This window comes from Pipra filicauda, unplaced genomic scaffold, assembly GCF_003945595.2.
Source record: "Pipra filicauda isolate LSUMZ 115617 unplaced genomic scaffold, ASM394559v2 scaffold568_size315820_pilon, whole genome shotgun sequence".
Classification (NCBI taxonomy): domain Eukaryota; kingdom Metazoa; phylum Chordata; class Aves; order Passeriformes; family Pipridae; genus Pipra; species Pipra filicauda.
In genome coordinates this window covers 227,924-247,879 of record NW_024104718.1, presented here as the reverse complement: position 1 = coordinate 247,879, position 19,956 = coordinate 227,924, and the positions used below count along the sequence as shown (strand labels likewise).

General features: G+C 45.6%; 1 protein-coding gene across 4 annotated transcripts; it reads left to right on the top strand.

Annotated features, from left to right (window-relative positions):
- Window positions 1-32: 32 nt before the first annotated feature.
- On the top strand, window positions 33-19,232 carry ZNF512 (zinc finger protein 512). 4 transcript variants are annotated; one of them, XM_027749463.2, is made up of 15 exons: window positions 33-60; window positions 3,194-3,252; window positions 4,561-4,769; window positions 6,168-6,257; window positions 7,002-7,088; window positions 9,785-9,868; window positions 11,094-11,218; window positions 11,571-11,657; window positions 13,298-13,396; window positions 13,775-13,942; window positions 14,559-14,753; window positions 15,416-15,517; window positions 17,025-17,087; window positions 17,621-17,719; window positions 18,191-19,232. In XM_027749463.2, the coding sequence occupies exons 1-15, from the start codon at window positions 37-39 to the stop codon at window positions 18,512-18,514; spliced, it is 1,815 nt and encodes a 604-aa protein (XP_027605264.1). In that variant the 5' UTR covers window positions 33-36; the 3' UTR covers window positions 18,515-19,232. The 4 variants fall into 4 exon arrangements, with proteins under 4 accessions (XP_027605264.1, XP_027605262.1, XP_027605267.1 ...); XM_027749461.2 differs by having other exon boundaries at window positions 9,782-9,868; XM_027749466.2 differs by lacking the exon at window positions 7,002-7,088.
- Window positions 19,233-19,956: the final 724 nt, after the last annotated feature.

Below are 19,956 nucleotides of genomic sequence, written 5' to 3'. Positions count from 1 at the left end.
CGGGCGCGGCGCTGACGTGGCGGCGGCACCGGCATCATGCGGGGCGGCGGCGGCGGCTCGGTGAGTGCCCGCGGTTCTCCCGCCGGTTGCCCCGGGGAGCGCGGCCGGGCGGCGGGCCAGGGGCTGCCGCGAGGTGGGCTGCGCCGTCGGGATGGCGGGAGCGGCCCGGCGCCCCCGGGGGTCTCGCTGGGCCTGACTCTGGAAGGAGAGCGGCCCGGCCCGGCGCGGGGAGCAGCCCCGCTCTGTTCGCGGACGAGCGGGACCCGCTCCGGCTGCCGGGGGGCGGCGGCGGCAGCGGCCACTTTCCGCCCTAAGGCCGGGCCGCCCCTGACTCTGCTCGGCTCAGGCCTGGCGTGGACCCGCAGCTGGGCACTGCTGACGCCTTGCGCCGGGGCCCGAAGGCCTTCGCTGCAGGACAGCGGAGTTCATGGAGCGTGCGGGTGGCAACGGGAACGTGGCGCTGGACGCTGAGCCCCCCCGCGCGTCCCGGGGACACTCGGGGCCCGCAGGACGCCCGGGCTCCCACCGGCACCTCAGGACCCGCAGTTCCTGTGTCAGAATCCTCCCGTCGGGCAGTTCCTGCGTTGGGCTTAAGCGCCGTGTGCCTGGGCTGGATGCTGGGGAGCAGCCCGTCTCCAGCAGCAGCCGTGTTCCAGCGCACCGGAAGGGCCTACAGCCCAGAGGCAGGCAGAGATCGCCGTTCTCCATCTTTCAGTCTCTGAGCCGCTGTTTCTCTTCCTTACCTGCGCAAGGGAGGTGGCTTTTTTGTTTTCCTTATGTCCAGCCCTTGGGCATTCCTGCATACATTAGGTCTCCTCTTTAAGTGGGAAGTACACTGTATAAATGAAAAAGCATTCAGAACTGAACGTAAACACCACTTTCTATAGGTGTTTCCTTCGGGGTTGCTGCTATCAACATCTCAGAAAGGAATGTCTGACAGATCGTCTGCACTCTCCTTTTTTATTGCAGATCCTTTGCTGCCACCAAAGATCTGTGTACTAATCTTCACTTTTATGCAAATTTTTTTAGTTCTAAAAACCCCATGAATCTTAAAACATGTGCTACGTTTGTCGGTCATTTTGGTTCTTCTAATGGTAGAATAGGTCAGCTAATTTCAGCAGACTCTGTCTACCTGTTTCTTCATTTTTATTGTTGTAACTTCATAGCCTTGACTTTTTCTGGCTGCTCCTCAGTGGGGTTTCTCCACATTTCTCATTTCCTTAACATTTCCATGAGGAGCGTCTGGGGCTGGAGGCCCAAGGAGAGTCTGATGCTACACAGACAGTTTTAAGAATACCTCTAAATGTTTGTGTCAGTGCGTGCTACTGAATTTGCTCACTGATGGTTGGAGTGTCTCTTACAGTTGATCACATGCATCACATTTTTCTATAAAGAAGACATGTAATTTAGCAATATTTTTTCTTTTTTTTTCCTTCTTTTATTTTTTTCTTCCAGTTTCTTAGCCAGTTCATGTACATGGCAAAATACTACCTCTGTTCACTAAATTGCAGTTTTGGTTTTCATATGCTTCCATTGGGCAATGATTTTTGTTTTTTTAGTCTGTATAACCAAGATTTTTGTCCTGGGTTTCCGAATCAAGAATGACATTGAGTCATTATTAGCATTTGGAAGAAGGTGATGATTAAATACAAAGGGTAACAGTGAATGGGGTGGCATCAGACTGGCAACCTGTCACTGTTTTAAATTTAAAAATAAATTAAAAAAAAAACAAACTGGGAGGAACTGTTGACTCCCTTGAAGGCAGGAAGGCCCCACAGAGAGACCTCTACAAATTAGAGGGCTTGGCAATCACCAACTATATGAAGTTCAACAAGGGGGGGTGCCGGATTGTGCCCCTGGGATGGGGCAACTCCGGATGTACAGACAGACTGGGAATGAGAGGCTGGAAAGCAGTGCTGGCAAAGGGCCCTGGAGGTCCTGGTGGGTGGCCAGTTGGGCATCAGGCCCAGCATCGCCAGCAGGGTCAGGGAGGGGATTGTCCCACTCTGCTCTGACCTGGGGCGGCCTCACCTGCAGTATTGGGGCAGTTTTGGGCACCACGATATAATAAAGATATTAAGCCCTTAGAGAGCATCCAAAGGAGGCAGCAAAGATGGAGAAGAGCCTGGAGGGGAAGCCGTGTGAGCAGTGGCATCGTGTGTTCAGCTGGAGAAAAGGAGATTGAGGGGAGACCTCACTGCAGTTACAACTTCCTTGGGAGGGGCAGGCACTGAGCTCTGCTCTGTGGGGACCAGGGACAGGACTCCAGGGAATGGTTGGAGCTGTTCCGGGAAGGTTTAGGTTGGATATTAGAAAAAGGTTCTTCACCCAGAGGGTGGTTGGGCACTGGAACAGGCTCCCCAGGACAGTGGGCACAGCACCAAGGCTGTCAGAGTTCAAGAGGCATTTGGAAAATACTCTCGGGCACATGGTGTGACTCTTGGGGAATGTCCTGTGCAGGGCCAGGAGTTAGACTCGATGATTCCTTGTGGGTCCCTTCCAACTCGGCATATTCTGGGATTCTGTAAAATGATTGTCCACGCACTAGGAGCAACATATAGCAAATAAGTTGTTCATACTGAATTGGGAGTGTACATTTAGATAGGTCTGTTAAATTACATGTTTTAATAGGAGCATAACAAGTGGTAAGTGACAAAAAAAAATCTTTGTTAAATAAGAAGGAGTCTGTGATGTGGATAAAGTGAACATCTGGACAGCTGATGGAGTATGGCAAAGTGAGATTAATGAAAAGAGCATGAAGGAGACTAGAGACAACATTCTCGGCAACATCCATGGTAAATACAAGAATTAATTAAGGAAAAAATAAGCACTATGTAAGAACTAACAAGTTAGGATCTAAAATGTATGTCACTGTGTGATGAAGTCTAAGCAGAAAGTATGTATGGCTGAATGTACTGGAGACAAAGAACACTCCACCATTTCCCATTGCAAGAGGAAGAATTGGCTTTCATATCAGGAGGGTAGAGGGGCTCATCCCTCTTTTGATTCCAGTTCTCATTCAGCTGGAACTGGAAATGTTAAGCACTTCCACTGTTGTGGAAAACAGTGGTTTCCTTTTCAAAGGGTGGTGTATACACATCTGCAATGTGCAGGGGATTGGGTTTGACTGGAAAGTGAAACGTGCTGAAAGAAGCCAATGATGATGTTCATGTGAATTGTTCTGTTTTGTTAGCACACCGAGACTGGACATCACAGACAGCAGAAGGTCAAGAAGTCCTTGGAAAATAAAAAGTATGTGAATGTTTCTTGTCTAGTTTGACTGAGGGTAAGAAAAAAGCTGAGAGATTCTTATCGAAAAACTGTATGTGGTCTTTATATAATATTGTGAATGTTAAGACTTGCAGCAGTTTTAGTTTGTGTGATAAGAGTCTCTACTGACTCTGCTTATTGGTTTGTGGGAAAAGTGCTTTCCTGACACTTCAATGTGTTTTTTTTTAAAGTTTTTTAAAGGGTTTTAACACTGAAGATAAATATTTTAAGTCCAAGACCACATGGTCTTCCAAAATCTATGTATTTTGGGTGTGATTGTAACTGAAAGGCTTTAATTTGAGAATTCCTCTTCCCATGCTTCTGCATTAATTCCTTAAATATAGTATATATTGATCTGACCTGGTACTGTCAGTGTCCCCCACTTATTAATTCCTGAATTGATGGGTTAAAAGGTGAGCTCCATAGCTCAGGGTGTGGGAGAGTGTTTATGGAATGGCTGCTACAGTCATCACTCAAGTGATCTACTTATTTCAGTTTGTGAATTGTAGTAGCCAAGTGTTTCTGTTCTCTGTTTTTTTTCGTCTTTACATTATTGGTATTTGCCCAGAGAATAGATAGTCTGTGTTTCTTTGACACCCATCAGTTTGCTGTTATGTACAGGAGTATAAATGTCCAGGCATGTCAAGGCTGAGAGAAATATTTGAGGACAGTGAAACAAAGTTATGTTTGATCTCTAGGAAAAAAAATCAGTGCCACTGATTAATCTGAATTAGTCTTAATGTAATTTGATTTGTGGAATATACTAGAAGGTTGTCTTCATTGTGGAGAGCCTCGCTAGTTAAAATTCTTACTAGCATTAAGGCTTTTAATTGTGTAGTGCCAGCCTTGACTCTGGGAATAGAGACTGAAGGAGCTCTTGCCCTTTGTGAGATGGAAGATGTCTCTTTTGTAATGATGGGCTGCAGAAAAATTCTTATATTCTACATTGGTTGCTTAAAGATAAATGCATATTTTTAAGTTGAGATTCACTTATGCCTGCTTCTAAAGTTGAAGGTTTGAAGTAGAAGGAATATTTTTCTGCTCCTCTTGAGAGCTTACTAATGACATTATCTAAAAGATGTACTGAAAAATAACAGCGAAGATGGTTTATCTTGATGGCATTTTTCAGTTCCCAAAACACAGGAGATTTACTGAACTATGGGATAAATTTTTAGAATACTTGGGAAGATGAAAGGGGTGTTGTCTGTCAAGTTATTCTGATTGTGTGTATATATATCCATATACAGATGTGCGTCCATATACATAGGATTTCAACTTGATGTTTTCCAGGTCTAAGCAACTTGAGGAGGTGGAAACTACTGTTCTAGGAGTGAACAGTAACTATGATGACACAGTGAGCAACATTTCTTCTGCCTCACCGAAGGGCCCAGTGAACGGGAGCACAGAGTCTAGAAGCAAGCGGACCATTCGCAGACCTGCTTACTGGCTGGAAATGAGAGGAGTGAAAAACAGTGTTAACAAATCTCCAGAAAAAAAAGGTACTTACTGCTGTTGGTTCAATGCAAAATGTTCTTCTCTCTTGTTCTTTTGTGAGAGATTAGTTTGCTTCTGAAAGATATGCTGCAGTTCAACCATAAATTACAAGTTTCCTAGTGCTGCTCATGTATTAGAAGAAATAAACTTCTTCCACTGCAGAAATATGGGTACAATTCTCTGACATTACACAGATCCTTTTGAGTGACTTGTCTATTAAAACTGATGATTCTGTGGCTGAACTCGATTTTATCTGTGGAAGAGATAGGTGGAAGAGTTATGCCAATCATATCAGAAAAATGCTTTGAGAGCTTTGAAAATAGAACCATCAACACTGAAGATGGGCAAAGGGGACCATTCAGCAGTATTTGGGATTAGACACAGCTTTTGTGTTTGGTAGGTTATTATTTTTTAAGGGTGTCTTTATTTCTTTTATTTTCTTACTTCTGTCATTTATGATTTTCTGACTGGGAGTTGGGTCTTAAGTTGTTATAGGAACATTCAGATTTCCTGGCCTAAGAGCTGTTTTTCAAATTTACTGTATGGCAGAGAGCAAAAACTACAATCTGCTTTATTGTTCTTTCTTCTTATCTCTAAGTCAGAATCTGTATTCCATCCTGTTGTGGGGAGAGGCAAATCCGGTAGCTTGATAGAAACAAGATTGCTGCAACTCCACACCCCCGGGTCCAGCTGGTGGCAAGAGCGCGCGTGTATTCCTGTAGGAATAAACGCAGGCATAAAACATACATGCACAGCAGCCACACAGATCAGCACTCACACAAACAGCACCAACAGCCTCCATCCTGTTCCCTCTCTGGCTGATCAGGATGAGGGTGTGTAAGTGAGAGAAAAGAAGCATATAAAAAGGTATATATAAAAGCAGTACATGTATATGCATGTATGTTTGTGCGTGCACACATGTGCAATGTGGATCTCTCCTGCAGCTGGACTTAAACACTTAGTCTACTCAGTACCTGGCCTTTGGATCCCAGTATCCTCAGTTGCTGCTACATGAAGGTACTAGCCCCTGAAGCCCGCAGAGCCGTGCCAGGGGTGGGTGCAGACCTTACAGACAGACTCACACTCACAGAGTGCAGGTGAGGTTTTATGACATAACCTGGCACCTTCTGGGTCTCATCCCGAGGAGGATTATTTTCCCAGACCATGCTGTGGCACTGCTTCTTCCATACCTTCTGTGTCAGAGAATTGCAGGCTGTGGAGTGCCTAAATGTTGCTGAGTTAGAAGACTAACTCACTAGTTAGAGTCTAACTCACTGGTGTCCAGGTGCCTTACAAGAACTACTCTTTTTTTTGATTAAGTATTGAATCCAAGGGTAAGATGGAGCAGCGTAGACTCAAAGACTGAATACTGAGAGTGAAGTGTTTCTGTTCTTACTTATCAGGAGAAGTATTGCTGAAAGGCAAGAGGAAATCTGAGCAAGGGGAAGGCGAAGATGTTGAAGACTCTCCCAAGAAGAAGCAAAAAATTTGGGGTAATACAAATAACTTGTAATTCCTAACTACAAGCCTCCAGGTACTTCAGACTTCTCTGCCCAAATGTCATCTTCTACAGTCTTCAAACTTTATTTTGGATTCTGGATATTTTGTTCTAGGAGACTGTTGACTAGTGTCTGCTTTATGGTGGGAGATGATTGTTGTAATTTCAGTCTGTCTTAGAAGTCCAACAAAGGGAGGGAGGAAAGGAAATAGGGGAAGCGTAGGCTAGTCTGCATGGTTTCAGTTTCCCAAAAGATTATAGACTAAATAATCAGACAGATTACTTGTAAACATCTGGAGATTAGTGAGTAGATGATAACAGCAATATGGGTTTGTTAAGAAATCAAACCCAAACACTTTTCTTTTGCCACAGAGACGGAGGGGAGAAATGCTTGATACCGTAGGCCTTTCATTCCTTCAAAAGGTTTGTCCATCAGTAGTTAGGTGCAAAAGGAGATGTACAAGTGGTGAAAGTAGGAGCAGGTGACACAGAAGAAGTGTACATTTGCTTTCTGGTCTTGCACAGATGAGGTTAGGAAAGCCAAGGCCAACCTGTATTTGAATCTTGGAAGGCATGTGAAAGGCAACGAGAAAGGATTCTACAAGAACATAAACAGCAAAGGGAAGACTAGGGGAAGCATGAGTGTACTGCTCACCGGAGCAGGAGAGCTGGTGACAAAGGACATGGAAAAGGCTGAGGTACTCAATGCTTCCTGTGCCTCAATCTTTATCTGTTACAGGAATCCTTCAGGAATCCCAAGAGCCCGAGACCAGACAGAGGGAAAGTCTGGAACAAGGAAACCTTACACTCAGTGAAGGAGGACGAGGTTAGAGCGCTTAAACTGGATTTATCAAATCATTTGCCAGCAGCCCTGGTTAAGGGGGAAGGTCCTAGAGGACTGGAGGTTAGCCAGTGTGACACCCATCTGCAGGAAGGGTCGGAAGGAGGATCCAGGGAACTACGGGGCTGTTGCTCTGAACTTAGTGTCAGGGAAGGTCATGGAGCAGATTATCATGAGTACCATTATGTGGCACATCTGGGACAACCTGGCGATCAGGCCCAGACAGCATGGGTTTAGGAAAGGCAAGGTCCTGCTTGACTAACCTGATGTGACAAGATGATGCATTTCATAGGTGAGGGAAATACTGTGGAAGTTATTTACCTGGACTTTAGTAAAGCCTTTGACACCATTTCCCACATCATTCTTCTGGAGAAACTGGCTGCTCATGGCTTGGACAGGGGTGCTCTTTGCTGGGAAGAAAGCTGGCTGGATGACCGGGCCAGAGAGTGGTGGGGAATGGAGTGACATCCAGCTGGGGCCGGTCACCAGTGGTGTCCCTAGGGCTCAAGATTGGGCCATTGTGGTTTGGTATCTTTACCGATGATCTGGACAAGGAGATTGAATGCACTTTCAGTGAGTTTACAGATAACACCAAGAGGGCTCTGTAGAGGGATCTGGACAGACTGGATCAACGGGCTGAGACCAATGGTGTGAGATTCAACAAGACAAAGTGCTGGGTCCTCCCCTTGGGTCACCAAGGTCTGCCCCAAACCCTGTGCAGCACTACAGGTTTGAGGCAGAGTGGCTGGAAAGCTGGAAAAGGACCTGGAGGTGGAGGTATTGGTCAACAGTGACTCAACATGATCCCAGCTGTGCCCAGCGGGGCAGGAGGCCAGTGGCCCCTGGGGCTGTGCCAGCACTGCTGCGGCAGCAGGGCCAGGGCAGTGCCCTCTCTGTGCTGGCACTGCCGGGGCACCTCCAGTGCTGGCGCAGGTCTGGGCCCCTCACACAAGAGACACACTGAAGGGCTAGAGCATGTCCAGGGAAGGGAACGGAGTTGGGAAGGGGCTGGAGCAACAGGAGGGGCTGAGGGAGCTGGGGGGGCTCAGCCTGGAGAAAAGGAGGCTCAGGGGGGACCTTCTGGCTCTGCAACTCCCTGACAGGAGGGGGGAGCTGGGGGATCAGGCTCTGCTCCCAGGGAACAAGGGACAGGAGGAGAGGGAATGGCCTCAGGTTGTACCAGGCTTAGATGTGATATTGGGAACAGTTTTTTTCCCAAAAGGGCTGTCCAGCCCTGGCACAGCTGCCCAGGGCAGTGGAGGAGTCCTCATCCTTGGAGGGACTTAAAAGCCACGCGGATACGGCACTTGGGGACATGGATTAGTGGTGACCTTGGCAGTGCTGGGGAATGGTGGTCTTAAAGGGCTTTTCCAACCTAAACAATTTATGATTCTAAGTTCCATGGGGCCTGACAGGTTGCACTGAGTGCTGAGAGCTGGCTGATGCCGTTGTGAGGCCACTCTTGGCTGTCTTTGAAAGGTCGTGGCAACTGGGAGAAGTTCCTGAAGACTGGAAGAGTCTTCAAGGAAGTCTTCACTTGTATCTTCAAGGACAGAAAGAAGGAAGATCTGGGGAACTACAGGCCAGTCAGCTTCACCTCAGTGATGGAGAGATACATCCTGGAAAGCATTTCCAAACACATGAAGGACAAGATGGGGATTTGGAATAGTCAACATGGATTCATACTGGGAAAATCCTGTTTAATCAACCTGATAGCCTTCTACAATGAGGTCACTAGCTTAGTGAAATAGGAATATAGAATGATGGTTCACAGTCAGTGAATGCAGATTCAGTTCTAACTATTGATTTTGTCGCCAAGGACTTGGAACTATATAGGCAGCACAAAGCTGAAAGAGGTGGTAAGTGTATCAGAGAAAAGACTGAAAGTGAAAGTGGTCTTGAGGTTAGAGAAACAATTTAAAAATAGAACAGAGAACGATGTATAAAATTAAAAATTCTGTAGTTTGGGAAGAAATGCTATCACAGCTGTAAACCAAAGAACAACCTCCCAGGAGTCAGTGCTTCAGAAGAGGATTCAAGATTTATAACAGATCAAAAGCTGAATAGGGACCAGCAGTGTCATACTTGTTTTTAAAAAGGCAGATGTTAGATTGAGAACTTTGAGAGGAATGGAGGGTTCTCAGACATGTGAAGTAATTCTCTTGCTCTACTGCAGGGTCACACGTGGAGTGCTGTTTCCAGCAGCAGGCACTTCAGTTCAGGAAATGTGTGGTCCAACTGAAGAGGTCAGGGAGATGAGAGCAAAAAGCATAACCCATGAGAAAATGCTGAAACAATAAAAGTCGTTTAGTCTGAAGAAGATAGGAATGAGCAGAGAAATGGGACTTTCCATTTGGTTGTCATTAGATGGGCTCAGCCAAACTGTGCACAGAGGATTTTTCAGTGTGAAGAGTTCCCATTTCCTGAACTTTGTGTATGAAAAACCATACACCTACAAATATCTGGGTGGGACTAATGTCTGCCACTGTAAATAGCCATGGATTTTGAAGGGGAGTAGGAAACATAATCTTGAAATTCCTTTAAAAAGAAATTGAACATTTCTGAATGAGTAACTTTGAGACAGCAGGCTAAATAACAACCTTCTAGCAAAAAGATATGGGTTTTTGTAACAAAGCTAGCAGAACTAAGTCTTCTGGTCTGTCTTGTTTGTGTTATAGCAGGAAAAAACCGGCAAGCTGGAACAAAACAAAACTCCAAAAGGAAAGGCCACTGTGTTCAGAAAGAGACAGAAACCTATGGCACAGGTAAGAAGAAGAGGCAGTTGCTCAGAATTGTTAATAAAGCAGCTAAAAGATAAATGTGATTCTAGGATTTGTATCTGAGCAACAGCTTATGTTTCTGGTGTTTCCATTTGGTTCTTTGCTTTACTGTTGACAAGGAAGAGCTGGCTGCTGTCCTTTTGGCACCATGTCAGTACTGCAGAGCAGGACTGGAGGGACTGCACACTGCCTGAGCGTAGTTCCATGTGCTTTTGCCACTGCATAATGGAACAGTGAAGGGGGAATCACTTTTTGAACTGAAGAAAAGCCTGTTAAAACAGTTGCATTTAAAAACTCATAAAAATATTTATATTTTTTACTCAGCAGAATGTTTGCAGGAAAAACTCTGTAGCTGTTGCTGTCAGATCACCTTTTCTGGGAACCAGAGACTCAAGCAGTCTGTCCTAGAAAAATAAAACTAGCCTTGACTCAGTGAGTGGAATCACTCGGTATTTGTAGTTCACAGCACTCATTAAACACTCCAGTTTTCTGCCAAGTGCTGTTTGATTCACAAACTTTTCCTCCAGCCACCTGGGGAGAAACAGCCTTGGGCTGTTATTACTGGGAAAAGAGGAAAACCTTTGGATCTTGTAATGATAAGAATTCAGGCAAAATTCATGGTGCTAAAACACTTTCTTCCCAGAACCAATTTCAGTAATTTATAATCCTTGTGGATTATATGCCAAACTTTTGCTTGGCATTTTGCAAAGAGACCAGGAACTGGAAACCATGTCACACAGAGTGCTTTTCCGTGGCTGTTGACCTGGTGGTGCAGCTAAGCATTCATAGAGTTATAAAGATCCAGTTGGTAGAGAAAAACCATAGACTTTGCCTGAGACTGTTCAGTCGCATCTGTGACTGCTTTTACTGGGAAAACCCTTTTGCCAAAAGACAAGTTTACTCAGCATGCTGCAGTAATTGTGTAACAGAAATGAACAAAGGAAAAATCTCTACCAGACAAGTGGAAGAACACTCCTAACAAGGGACTGGTAGGATTAAAGAGTTTTGTAAAATGCTCTTCTAGAAGGAGTGATGTGTGCCTTGTCACATGACATACTTAAAGCTGCAGATGAGCAACACCTATTGAAGTGTAGCTGGACATGAGTTTGGTAGCACGTGACCTGTTTCTTTCTAGAGTTCATTGTGCACATTGAAGAAAAAAAAAAGATTTTGTGTTAGCAGTTACATTGCAAACGTTGTGTTTTGACAGGTAGTATGGAAGAGCAATGGTCTTTGGAGATTCAGGACAAAGGCCGAGTTACCTGTCCCACATGCCGGGCTGTGGTGAGAAAGACTGTAGAAGGACTGAAGAAACATATGGCAAACTGCAGGCAGGTACGAACACGAGAGATGAGCAATTGTTTCTTTACTTCTCTTTATCTTGCCAATAAAAATGCCTGCATGCTGTTTTGTGTTGGATTTAAAACCAGTTTCATCATCATCATGTCCCTAAGCAAGAGTCCTTTATACATCTGTAAGAGGCTGTGCTTGGTGCTTCTTGCCCAGCCTTTTGCTGGAGGTTTGGGGTAGTGACCAAAGGTGTAGCTATTCCATTGTTCCACTAAATTTTAGACTCTGTAAAATCTGTTCTTAGAGGTCCAAACCAAATGTTATGCTCTCCTTCTCTCTTTCCCCAAAGTTTCCCACTGCTTTCATTAATTAACACTGTGTCCTTGTTTATTTCTAGGAAATGTTTACGTGTCATCAGTGCGGGAAGCAGCTGAAGTCTTCAGCAGGGATGAAATACCATGTCATGGCAGACCATAACAATCAGGTAACACAACTGCTGTGCATCTAAAACTCCTACAGGAAGAACAGGCTTTTGTTCCTTCCCTGGCACACACAGAAACAGAACATGGGGTGGTTTTTTTCAAATGTTGTAGCTATTCAAATCTCGTCTGCCTATTATTTTTCCTGTGAGACTTGACATCTGAAAAACAGTAAAGTAGGGATGCCACATCGTCAAAAGAGGGGATGAATTTCTGTTTCGGCTGATAATAAGTCATGCATAAAAGGCATTCTCAGTCAGAAAGGAAAAGATTGCTCCTTAGGCTGCAATTTTCAGTCCTTTGCTAGAAAGCAGGAGGTTGTTTTTTTACATCCGGAGCAGACTAGATGTGAGTTCTTTACGACTTCAAAGGTAGAAAAGCAGAACCAGAAATTAATTCTTGTCTCTCTTTACTGTAAAAATACCAATGCTACAATCTGCTTTTCATCTTTGCTGTTACTTTAAAGAAGGCAGTGTCTCCTGTTGTAGTTGTGAAGAATTAGAACTTCTGAAACAGTCGTTTGGAAGTTTGGGTAAGGTTCAGAAAATTCACAACTGTAATTTTTTACACAATTCCCATTTACACAATGCAGTTTCTGAACCTACAGCTGTATTAGTAAATGGTACAGACCAGGGATCATATTCAGCACCTGAGGATTAGGTCTGTCACTCAGTTCTAACTTTCTAAGTGTAATATTGGGTAGTGTAGGAAATAATATACAATAACCATCAGAGAGAGAATAAAGAGCTTGAGCTGTAGTTTAGCACAGATAAATAAGTGTTACAAGCAGGCTTTAGTCAAGCTAAGTGGAAACACTAGGACCAGTAAATGTTAAAGATGCATGATTTTCTGTCAGTTTACTCCTTTTAAAGATAATTCAGGTTTGGTTTAACCCCAGCCAGCAGCCAAGCCCCACGCAGCCTCAAGCTCATTCCCCCACCCACAGGATGGGGAAGGGAATTAAAGAGTAGAAGTGACAAAACTCATGGGTAAAGAAGTGACAAAAGCTCAATTGGTAAAGCAAAAGCCATGCTCACAAGCAAAGCAAAACAGGGAATTCATCCACTGCTAGCCACAGGCACACAGGTGTTCAGCCACCTCCAGGACCACAGGGCTCCATCACGCGTCAGAATGGCTTGGGACGAGCAACGACATCGCTTCGAACGCTGCTCCCCTTCCTCTTCCTTCCCCCAGTTTTATATGCTGGGCATCATACCATGTGGTCTGGAATATCCCTGTGGCCAGCTGGGGTCAGCTGTCCCAGCTATGTCCCCTCCCCTGCTTATGCACCCCCAGGCCACTCACTGGCAGGGAGGTATGAGAAGCAGAAAAGACCTTGATGCTGTGCAAGTGCTGCTCATCACTGACAAAACCATTTCTACACTATCAGCCCTGTTCTCAGCACAGATCTGAAACACAGCCTCATATCAGATGCTGCAAAGAATACTCCACCCCAGCCCAAACCAGCACAGATATGGAAAGTGATTGTTATAATAAATGCACATCCATAAAATCATAAGTTGCAGACATTTAATTATTTTAGAAGCTTTCCTTCAGTAGAGTGTTTAGTAGTGAATTCCCTATGACAAGAACTGTAAATGCTGAGTATCATGTGTTTTCCTTTCATCTTTCTGCTGTGCTTTAGCCAGTTGTGAAGGAGGGAGAGGAAGTGGACGAGCAGCTTGAGCGAGACCGCCTTCGGAAGGTTTTGAAGTGTATGGGAAAACTGAAGTGTACAAGGGAGGTAAGCTGCATTGTGCAAAGTGTGAATTAAACAGCAGTGGAGGCATGAGCATAGAACGGGAGAGTGCATAGAACGGGTATGCTTTGGTGCTGGCCAAAGCAAGGTTTGTTTCAAGATCGTAGCTATGCTTTTAAGACAGAGTTACATAGAATCATAGAATGGTTTGGATTAAAAGAGACCTTTAATGGTCATTTCAATGCCAATTCTTTGTTGCAGATTTTGTCTGTCTGAATAGACTAACATTAAAGTTTTCTACCTGCTTGTCTCTGTTCTGTCAGGAAAAGTGGTAGTACTTTGGTCAGCAAACTGTGTATACGCTGGTCTCGTGATCACGGGGAGAACGGTTTTCCTCCATGTCTGTTTCTTCTGTGTTGACAGGGCTGCACAGGCAGCTTCACCAGCATAATGGGATACCTGTATCATGTTAAAAAATGTGGGAAGGCTGCTTCTGAGCTGGAGAAAATGGCTATGAAGTGCCATCACTGTGGAAAAGCATACAGATCAAAGGCAGGACTGGTCTACCACCTCCGCTCTAAGCACGGGCCGGTGAGTGCACCTGCCCTGGTTATCAGGGGGCTGTGGGAGGACCTCAGCCTCTCAGACTTGAGACACACGTAAGCTTTTGTCTGCTACTTTGGTGGGTAATTACAGATCACAAATCTTTGTGTTTTCCTGTCTCTCTGGAGTAGTCCTTGATACTTTCCTTCTAGCAGCAGCTGTTTCTTTTCTTTGACTAGGATGAAGCTTTTAATAGTAAATTGGCATCGCAGCACCTGACTTTTGCTCCATGGAAGAGTGATACTAACATAACTTGTGAGATGCTTTTCTTTGCTCTTAAAAGACCCACCATTGGAGCAGAACAGGCAGTGCTGCAAGGGTTTTACAGTTGTCTGCAAGGGTTTTACAGTGAATGATGAGATACCTTTCAAGACCAGTGACTGCATGAAACTTTCTGCTTGAGCCTCACTGCTGTGACCCCCCTGAGCAGATCTGGGGGTCTGTCTCACTAGTGGGATGCACTTCTGTCCTATGTCTGTGACAGTGAACCACAGCTGCTGCAGCATTTTTATGAGGAATTTGTCAGAATATTTATTCCCAGTATTTAGTGTAACTGAAATAGGAACTAGTGAAGGAGGCTCACCTTTTTTGACCTTCATTGCAGGTCACTTTCCTCCATGAGGAGAGAAGAACAGGGAACCTGATAGAAATGAAACAGGAACAAAACAACACAGGCAGAGTTCAGAGGAGATCTGCAAAGGTGGCAATCTACTATCTCCATGAACTGGCTGGAGAAGAGCTGGCCAAAGAGTGGCCCAAAAGAAAAGTTCTGCAGGACTTGATTCCAGATGACCGGAAGGTACAAGGCCTTAAAAATGCTTTATAGATTTGAGTTTTTACCTTCATGTCAGATGAGTCTTGTACTGGCTCCTGCCCAGTGTTTAGTGGCCCGTGGAGAGCAGTATATGTTGTGGGAGGGATTTGGGTTTGCTCTCTTTCATCTTAGATTACAGTACTGCTGCAGCAGCAATTGCAGTGGTGTTTTTTGTCAAGGCAGGCTGTAATGACTGTAAAGTCCTATTGCTGGAATTTTCAGTGGACACAAGGAACATGGGCAGTTATGGGCATGATGTTGCTCATAAGTCATAGGCTGCACATCCCTCCAACCATGCTGTGATATTTCCGTGTTTCAGGCTTCAGAACTTCCAGGATCATCTTTTAGACTGTAAAGGAAACCTAAGGGAAAATGATGCTTTATGATTTCGGTGGGATAAGTACATTTAGAGGAATTGTTGTAGTCAAGGCTATGGGAAGTTTCAGATTCTGGTATTGGGAGGGTTTTCCAGTTTCAGTTATGTTTCTAGGCAATCAGTGAGACAGGAAAACATTGGTTGTTGTGATTTTGGCTGCTAGAGTAGAAGAAATAGCACTTCTGTCTCACAGTCTGGAAGAGGAAGAGGCATAGCTGGCAGTCTATGTAGCCAGCATTGCTTCCAGCTCTCAATTCCGTCTCTATCTCAGCTGAAATACACTCGTCCTGGACTGCCCACATTTAGTCAAGACGTGCTGTGCAAATGGAAAGCAGAGATAAAGATGTACCGAAGAGTCCACTGCCCAAATCAGGTAATCCTTAAATGTTTCTGAAGCCTCAAAGGGGACAGATTTCAGGTCTCTATGAGCCAACAGGCTTTCCACAACCTTGAGACTGCAGTTTGTCTCTGTGAGAGACAAATCCTGCCTCGTCTCAATATCGTTTAGTATAATCAAGACACTTGGGGATGTCAGGGCATGCTCCTTTTGCCCTTTCTATCCAAATACCCTAGTAATGATCCTTTGGGAATGTGTGTGTTCACTTCAGAGCCAGTAACCTGGTGTCAGACTGGTACAGCTTTTGCATCCAGCTGGGAGCTGGTCCATTTGGAGGTTTGAACAGTGGAAAAATGACAGACCCCTGCCTTTCTAGCTAAATCTAATTGTAGAAGGGAGGAGTAGAGGGACTTTGTCTGGCACAACACTTAAGCTTTCTTCATTCCACTAGACCAGCTCTAAGCCCCATCCAGCCTGGCCTTGGACACTTCCAAGTGTCCACAGCTTCTCTGGCCAACCTGTGCCAGGGCCTCACCACCCTCACAGGGAAGAATTTCTTCCCAATATCCCATCTAACCCTGCCCTCTGGCAGTGGGAAGCCATCCCCCCCATTCTCCTGACGCTCTAGACCCTTGTCAAAAGTCCCTCTCCAGCTCTCTTGGAGCCCTCTAGGCACTGGAAGTCTTAGTTTTTTATAATACCATGCAGTAATCACCAGTCAGATCCCGTGAGAACAAATGGCCCAGTTGGTGGAGGTGATGGTGGATGTGACCGTGTGGTGCACGCTGTCCGAGAGCCAAAAGTCAGTGGCAGCTGCCCTCTGGGTTTGGTGTAGGGATGATGCCTTCCCCTTGCCCTACCCCACCCCCAGCACTCTCTTCCCAATTATCAGGCTTGCATCCTTTCCAAGTATCAGAATTGCAGGACTATGTTGTGTATGGAGCTGTTTCCAGAGAGCAGCTGTCCTGTGTCACCAACCAGTAACCCAGTAGCTTGTCTTGCTCGTCCCTCCTGTCCCAGGGCCTGGGCTGAGGTCTGAGCACTGTCTGGTACCCTAAGACTGATGCCTGAAGCTCCCCATGGGACAGGCCTGCAAAGCTGCCCTTGAACTGAGACCGGCGATGTTGGGCGCTGTGCCCCTGCTCTGTGCCACTAGAGACACGGGCAGCATGGCAGAGAGTACTTGCCCCTGTCTTGTACCTGCCCCTCTGCTTTGTTTGAAATTAATCTCTGTTGCACTTCAGGCAAAAAACAAACTACCATTTTAATCAGGCTTTTGATAGAGAGTGAGTGTAACTGTCACAGGAGTCTATTATGTCCAAAGGTGCTCAGAAACTGGCAAAACAAATATTAAGCTTACTGAAAGCTTAACTCTTTCAATGGTCTTTTTACCGGAAGCTTTCTGGCTTTGTAGGACTCCATATCTCCCTTCCTCTACCTCTCTTAGCCCTTTTGGAATTATCTTCCAGACAATAAGACCTTGTGCAGGAAGAAGTGATTTCTTACTAGAATGTCACTGACATGCTTTTTTTTGTTGTTTCAGGGTTGTGAATCTGTGTACGGCAGTGTCTCAGGACTCAAATCTCACCTCGGCACATGTACCTTGGTTGGTAGCCTTCCTGTAACAGCCCCACTGTCCCTGTCCTTCTGATATCCCTTTGTTCAAGCTGTTGTCCTGCCATCTGCTAATCTGAGATCCTCACAAGTTCATAAAATCACAGAACGGTTTGGGTTGGAAGGGACCTTAAAGATCATCTCGTTCCAACCCCCAGTTTGAGTGTTCCCTATGTGCTACTGAGGCTGCCGTGGCAAACACTGCTTGAGACCAGTAGGAAGCACCTTAATGGCATCCCTTACAATGAAACAGCAGTCCTACCTGTAGATGCACAGCTACAAGAGCAGTTTTTCCAGATACAGTGCTAGAGACCTTATGACATCTCACAGAGCAGTCCTATGCTTTGTGGGCACAGCTGGTCAATCATGTCAGTGCTCCTGGAGCTAAAGCTTTGTCTGATATGAATGAGAGTTTCTAGTTTTTACTGGGTTCTATCTGAGCAAGATTCAAATGCAATTTAGAGATGTATCAGCCTCCTGGTCAGCAATTGTTGATGGATTTTTTTTGTTATGTTTTGATGCCAGGGAGACTTTGTGGCTGGTAAATACAAGTGTCTCCTGTGTGAGAAGGAGTTCATTTCAGAGAGTGGGGTCAAGTATCACATCAACTCTGTGCATGCTGAGGTAAGGCAGGTGGAGTGGAACTTCAAACCCCAGGCTGTTGGAGGTGGGGAGAGTGTCTTGGGAAGGAAATGCTGGGGGTGTGCCCTGTTTTATTTTTTTCCTTACTTACTGTTGGGAACAGGGTCCTAGACTGGAGTGGCCTTTGGTTTGCTTAAACACAGCTGGTCTTATGTTCCGGGGAGCAGCTGTCGTGTTATGTCACGTGCCTTGCCCCAAGCTGCTGCTGCTCAATTCAGCTCTGCAGCATTTCCCAAGCCTTTAACCAGGCAATTGCCAAATCAAATCTGCGTCCTTCAGGCAGAGTGACACTTGAGACACATCAAAGAACAGTGTTGTTAGGCAGCTGCCTTTCCAGATCTCACACTTCAGGAAAACTTGTCCCACAAGACAGCTTTATTATAAGCCCTGATAGGCTTTATGTGGTATTTCCACCACCATCAGTACCAACCTGTTGCCTTCTAAACCCTGCAGGACTGGTTTGATATGAACACAATGACCACCAAAAGCTTTGAGAAGCTAATGAAAATCCGCCAAAGGGAAGAGCAGAGGAAGCAACGGAAGAAACGTCCCTTGACCAGGGGCAAAAAGAAGAAAGCTGGGACCCTGGCTGCCAAGAAGCTCCCCACTGCTGGAGTTGAAAAAATGAGGAAAAATAAGAGGGGTCGTCCACGGCGGGTGGACAATGAGAGTGCGAGCAGTGAGGAAGGGGCACTCCAAGTTGCACAGAGAGCTGAATTTCCTAAAACCAGCCGCAAGCGAGGCCGAAGCAAATCCCTAGAGGATGAGAAGGTGTAATTCTAAAGCTTTTCAATTACAAGCCCCACTTCTGTCCAGCTCATAACTCACAGCACTAATATAAGCAACTGGATGTCTTTGGGACTTGTGACTCAATTCTACTTGGTGACTTTGATATTGAAACTTTTGCCTCTGCTCAGTTGTGAGGGATTCAAACCAAAGCTGTGGTGCAGAGGCTGCCTCTTCTGGTATAGTTCCCTTGGACAGTGGCACTAGCAGTGTACCCAGTGTGATTCCTGCTCTGGTTACATCCCAGTCTCAGATTGGTCACATTATTGCTTGTTAGTGGTTTCCAGTACAGCAGATGTCTGTTTTGTCATCTTCCTCAGATGGGTGAGATCAGGGTTCTTTTTTAGCAGTTCTCCCCATAAGGGACTGACTAGCACAATGTTTAGATCTCTTCAAGGGGGAAATCCTTTCTTGCACAGAATGCACACAAACTAAGCAGTGCTGTGCAGAATTCAAAGTCTTCGGCTTGTCCTATCACTGTCCTGTCTGTTGTCAGCAAGGCTGCCACAAAAGAGCAGAGACCTTCCCAGTGTTTTCTGTAGCCTGTTGCACAAGGCTCTAATTCATGCACTGGTGTTTAGGCTGAGCAGCAGATGAGCACAGGTCTGCTTGGAAGGGATGGGACATGATTATTACCCTTGTCAGGAGCCCACCGTTCCCCTGGCATCTGTCTCCTGTAATGCTGGGCATTAAAGATGCATAAAGAGTCTTCTAGTGCAGTGAGGAATAATTGCTCTCCAGCCCTTTAGAGATTCACTGGCCTTTCAGAGCCCCCAGTAAGTAATATACTGAGATGGCCTTTGTGTGCCCGCTGAAGCCCGCTTGTTTCCGACTGACCCGGGAAACGTACTGCAAGACAGTGCACACCTGCATTAGCAACCTGCTAGTGCTGGAACCAGGTTTCATGCAGCTGCCTTGCCAGCATGTGGTTCTTTGTTGTGCCTGTGCTTCCACAGTGTCCTTTTTTCCTACACTGCAGATGCCACCTCCATTGTCTTACATCACCTGTTTCTTTTCAGCACCACTTCCTCTGTGCTAATGACGTATGTTAGCAGTGGCTTCCCTGTGTAGAAAAGGTTAGTAGAAGAGGGATCATCATTTTAAGTCATGTGTTGGCATTAGCTCTGTATTATAAGGAATAATATCTTCCTGTGCTCCATAAATCATAGAATCATGGAGTGTTAAGGGGTTGGAATGGACCTTAAAGATCATTTAATCTGCACCCCCCCAACATGGGCAAGGACACCTCCCACTGGACCAGGTTGCTCAAGGCCTTATCCAGCCTGGCTTTGAACACTTCCAGGGCTGGGGCATCCACAACTTCCCTGGGCAACCTGTTCCACTGTCTAAATGCAGCAGATGTCATAGAAGCTACCAAGAAGCAGCAGCACGGGCAATCCTATTCTTTTTTAAAGACTAGATTCTCCAGAATT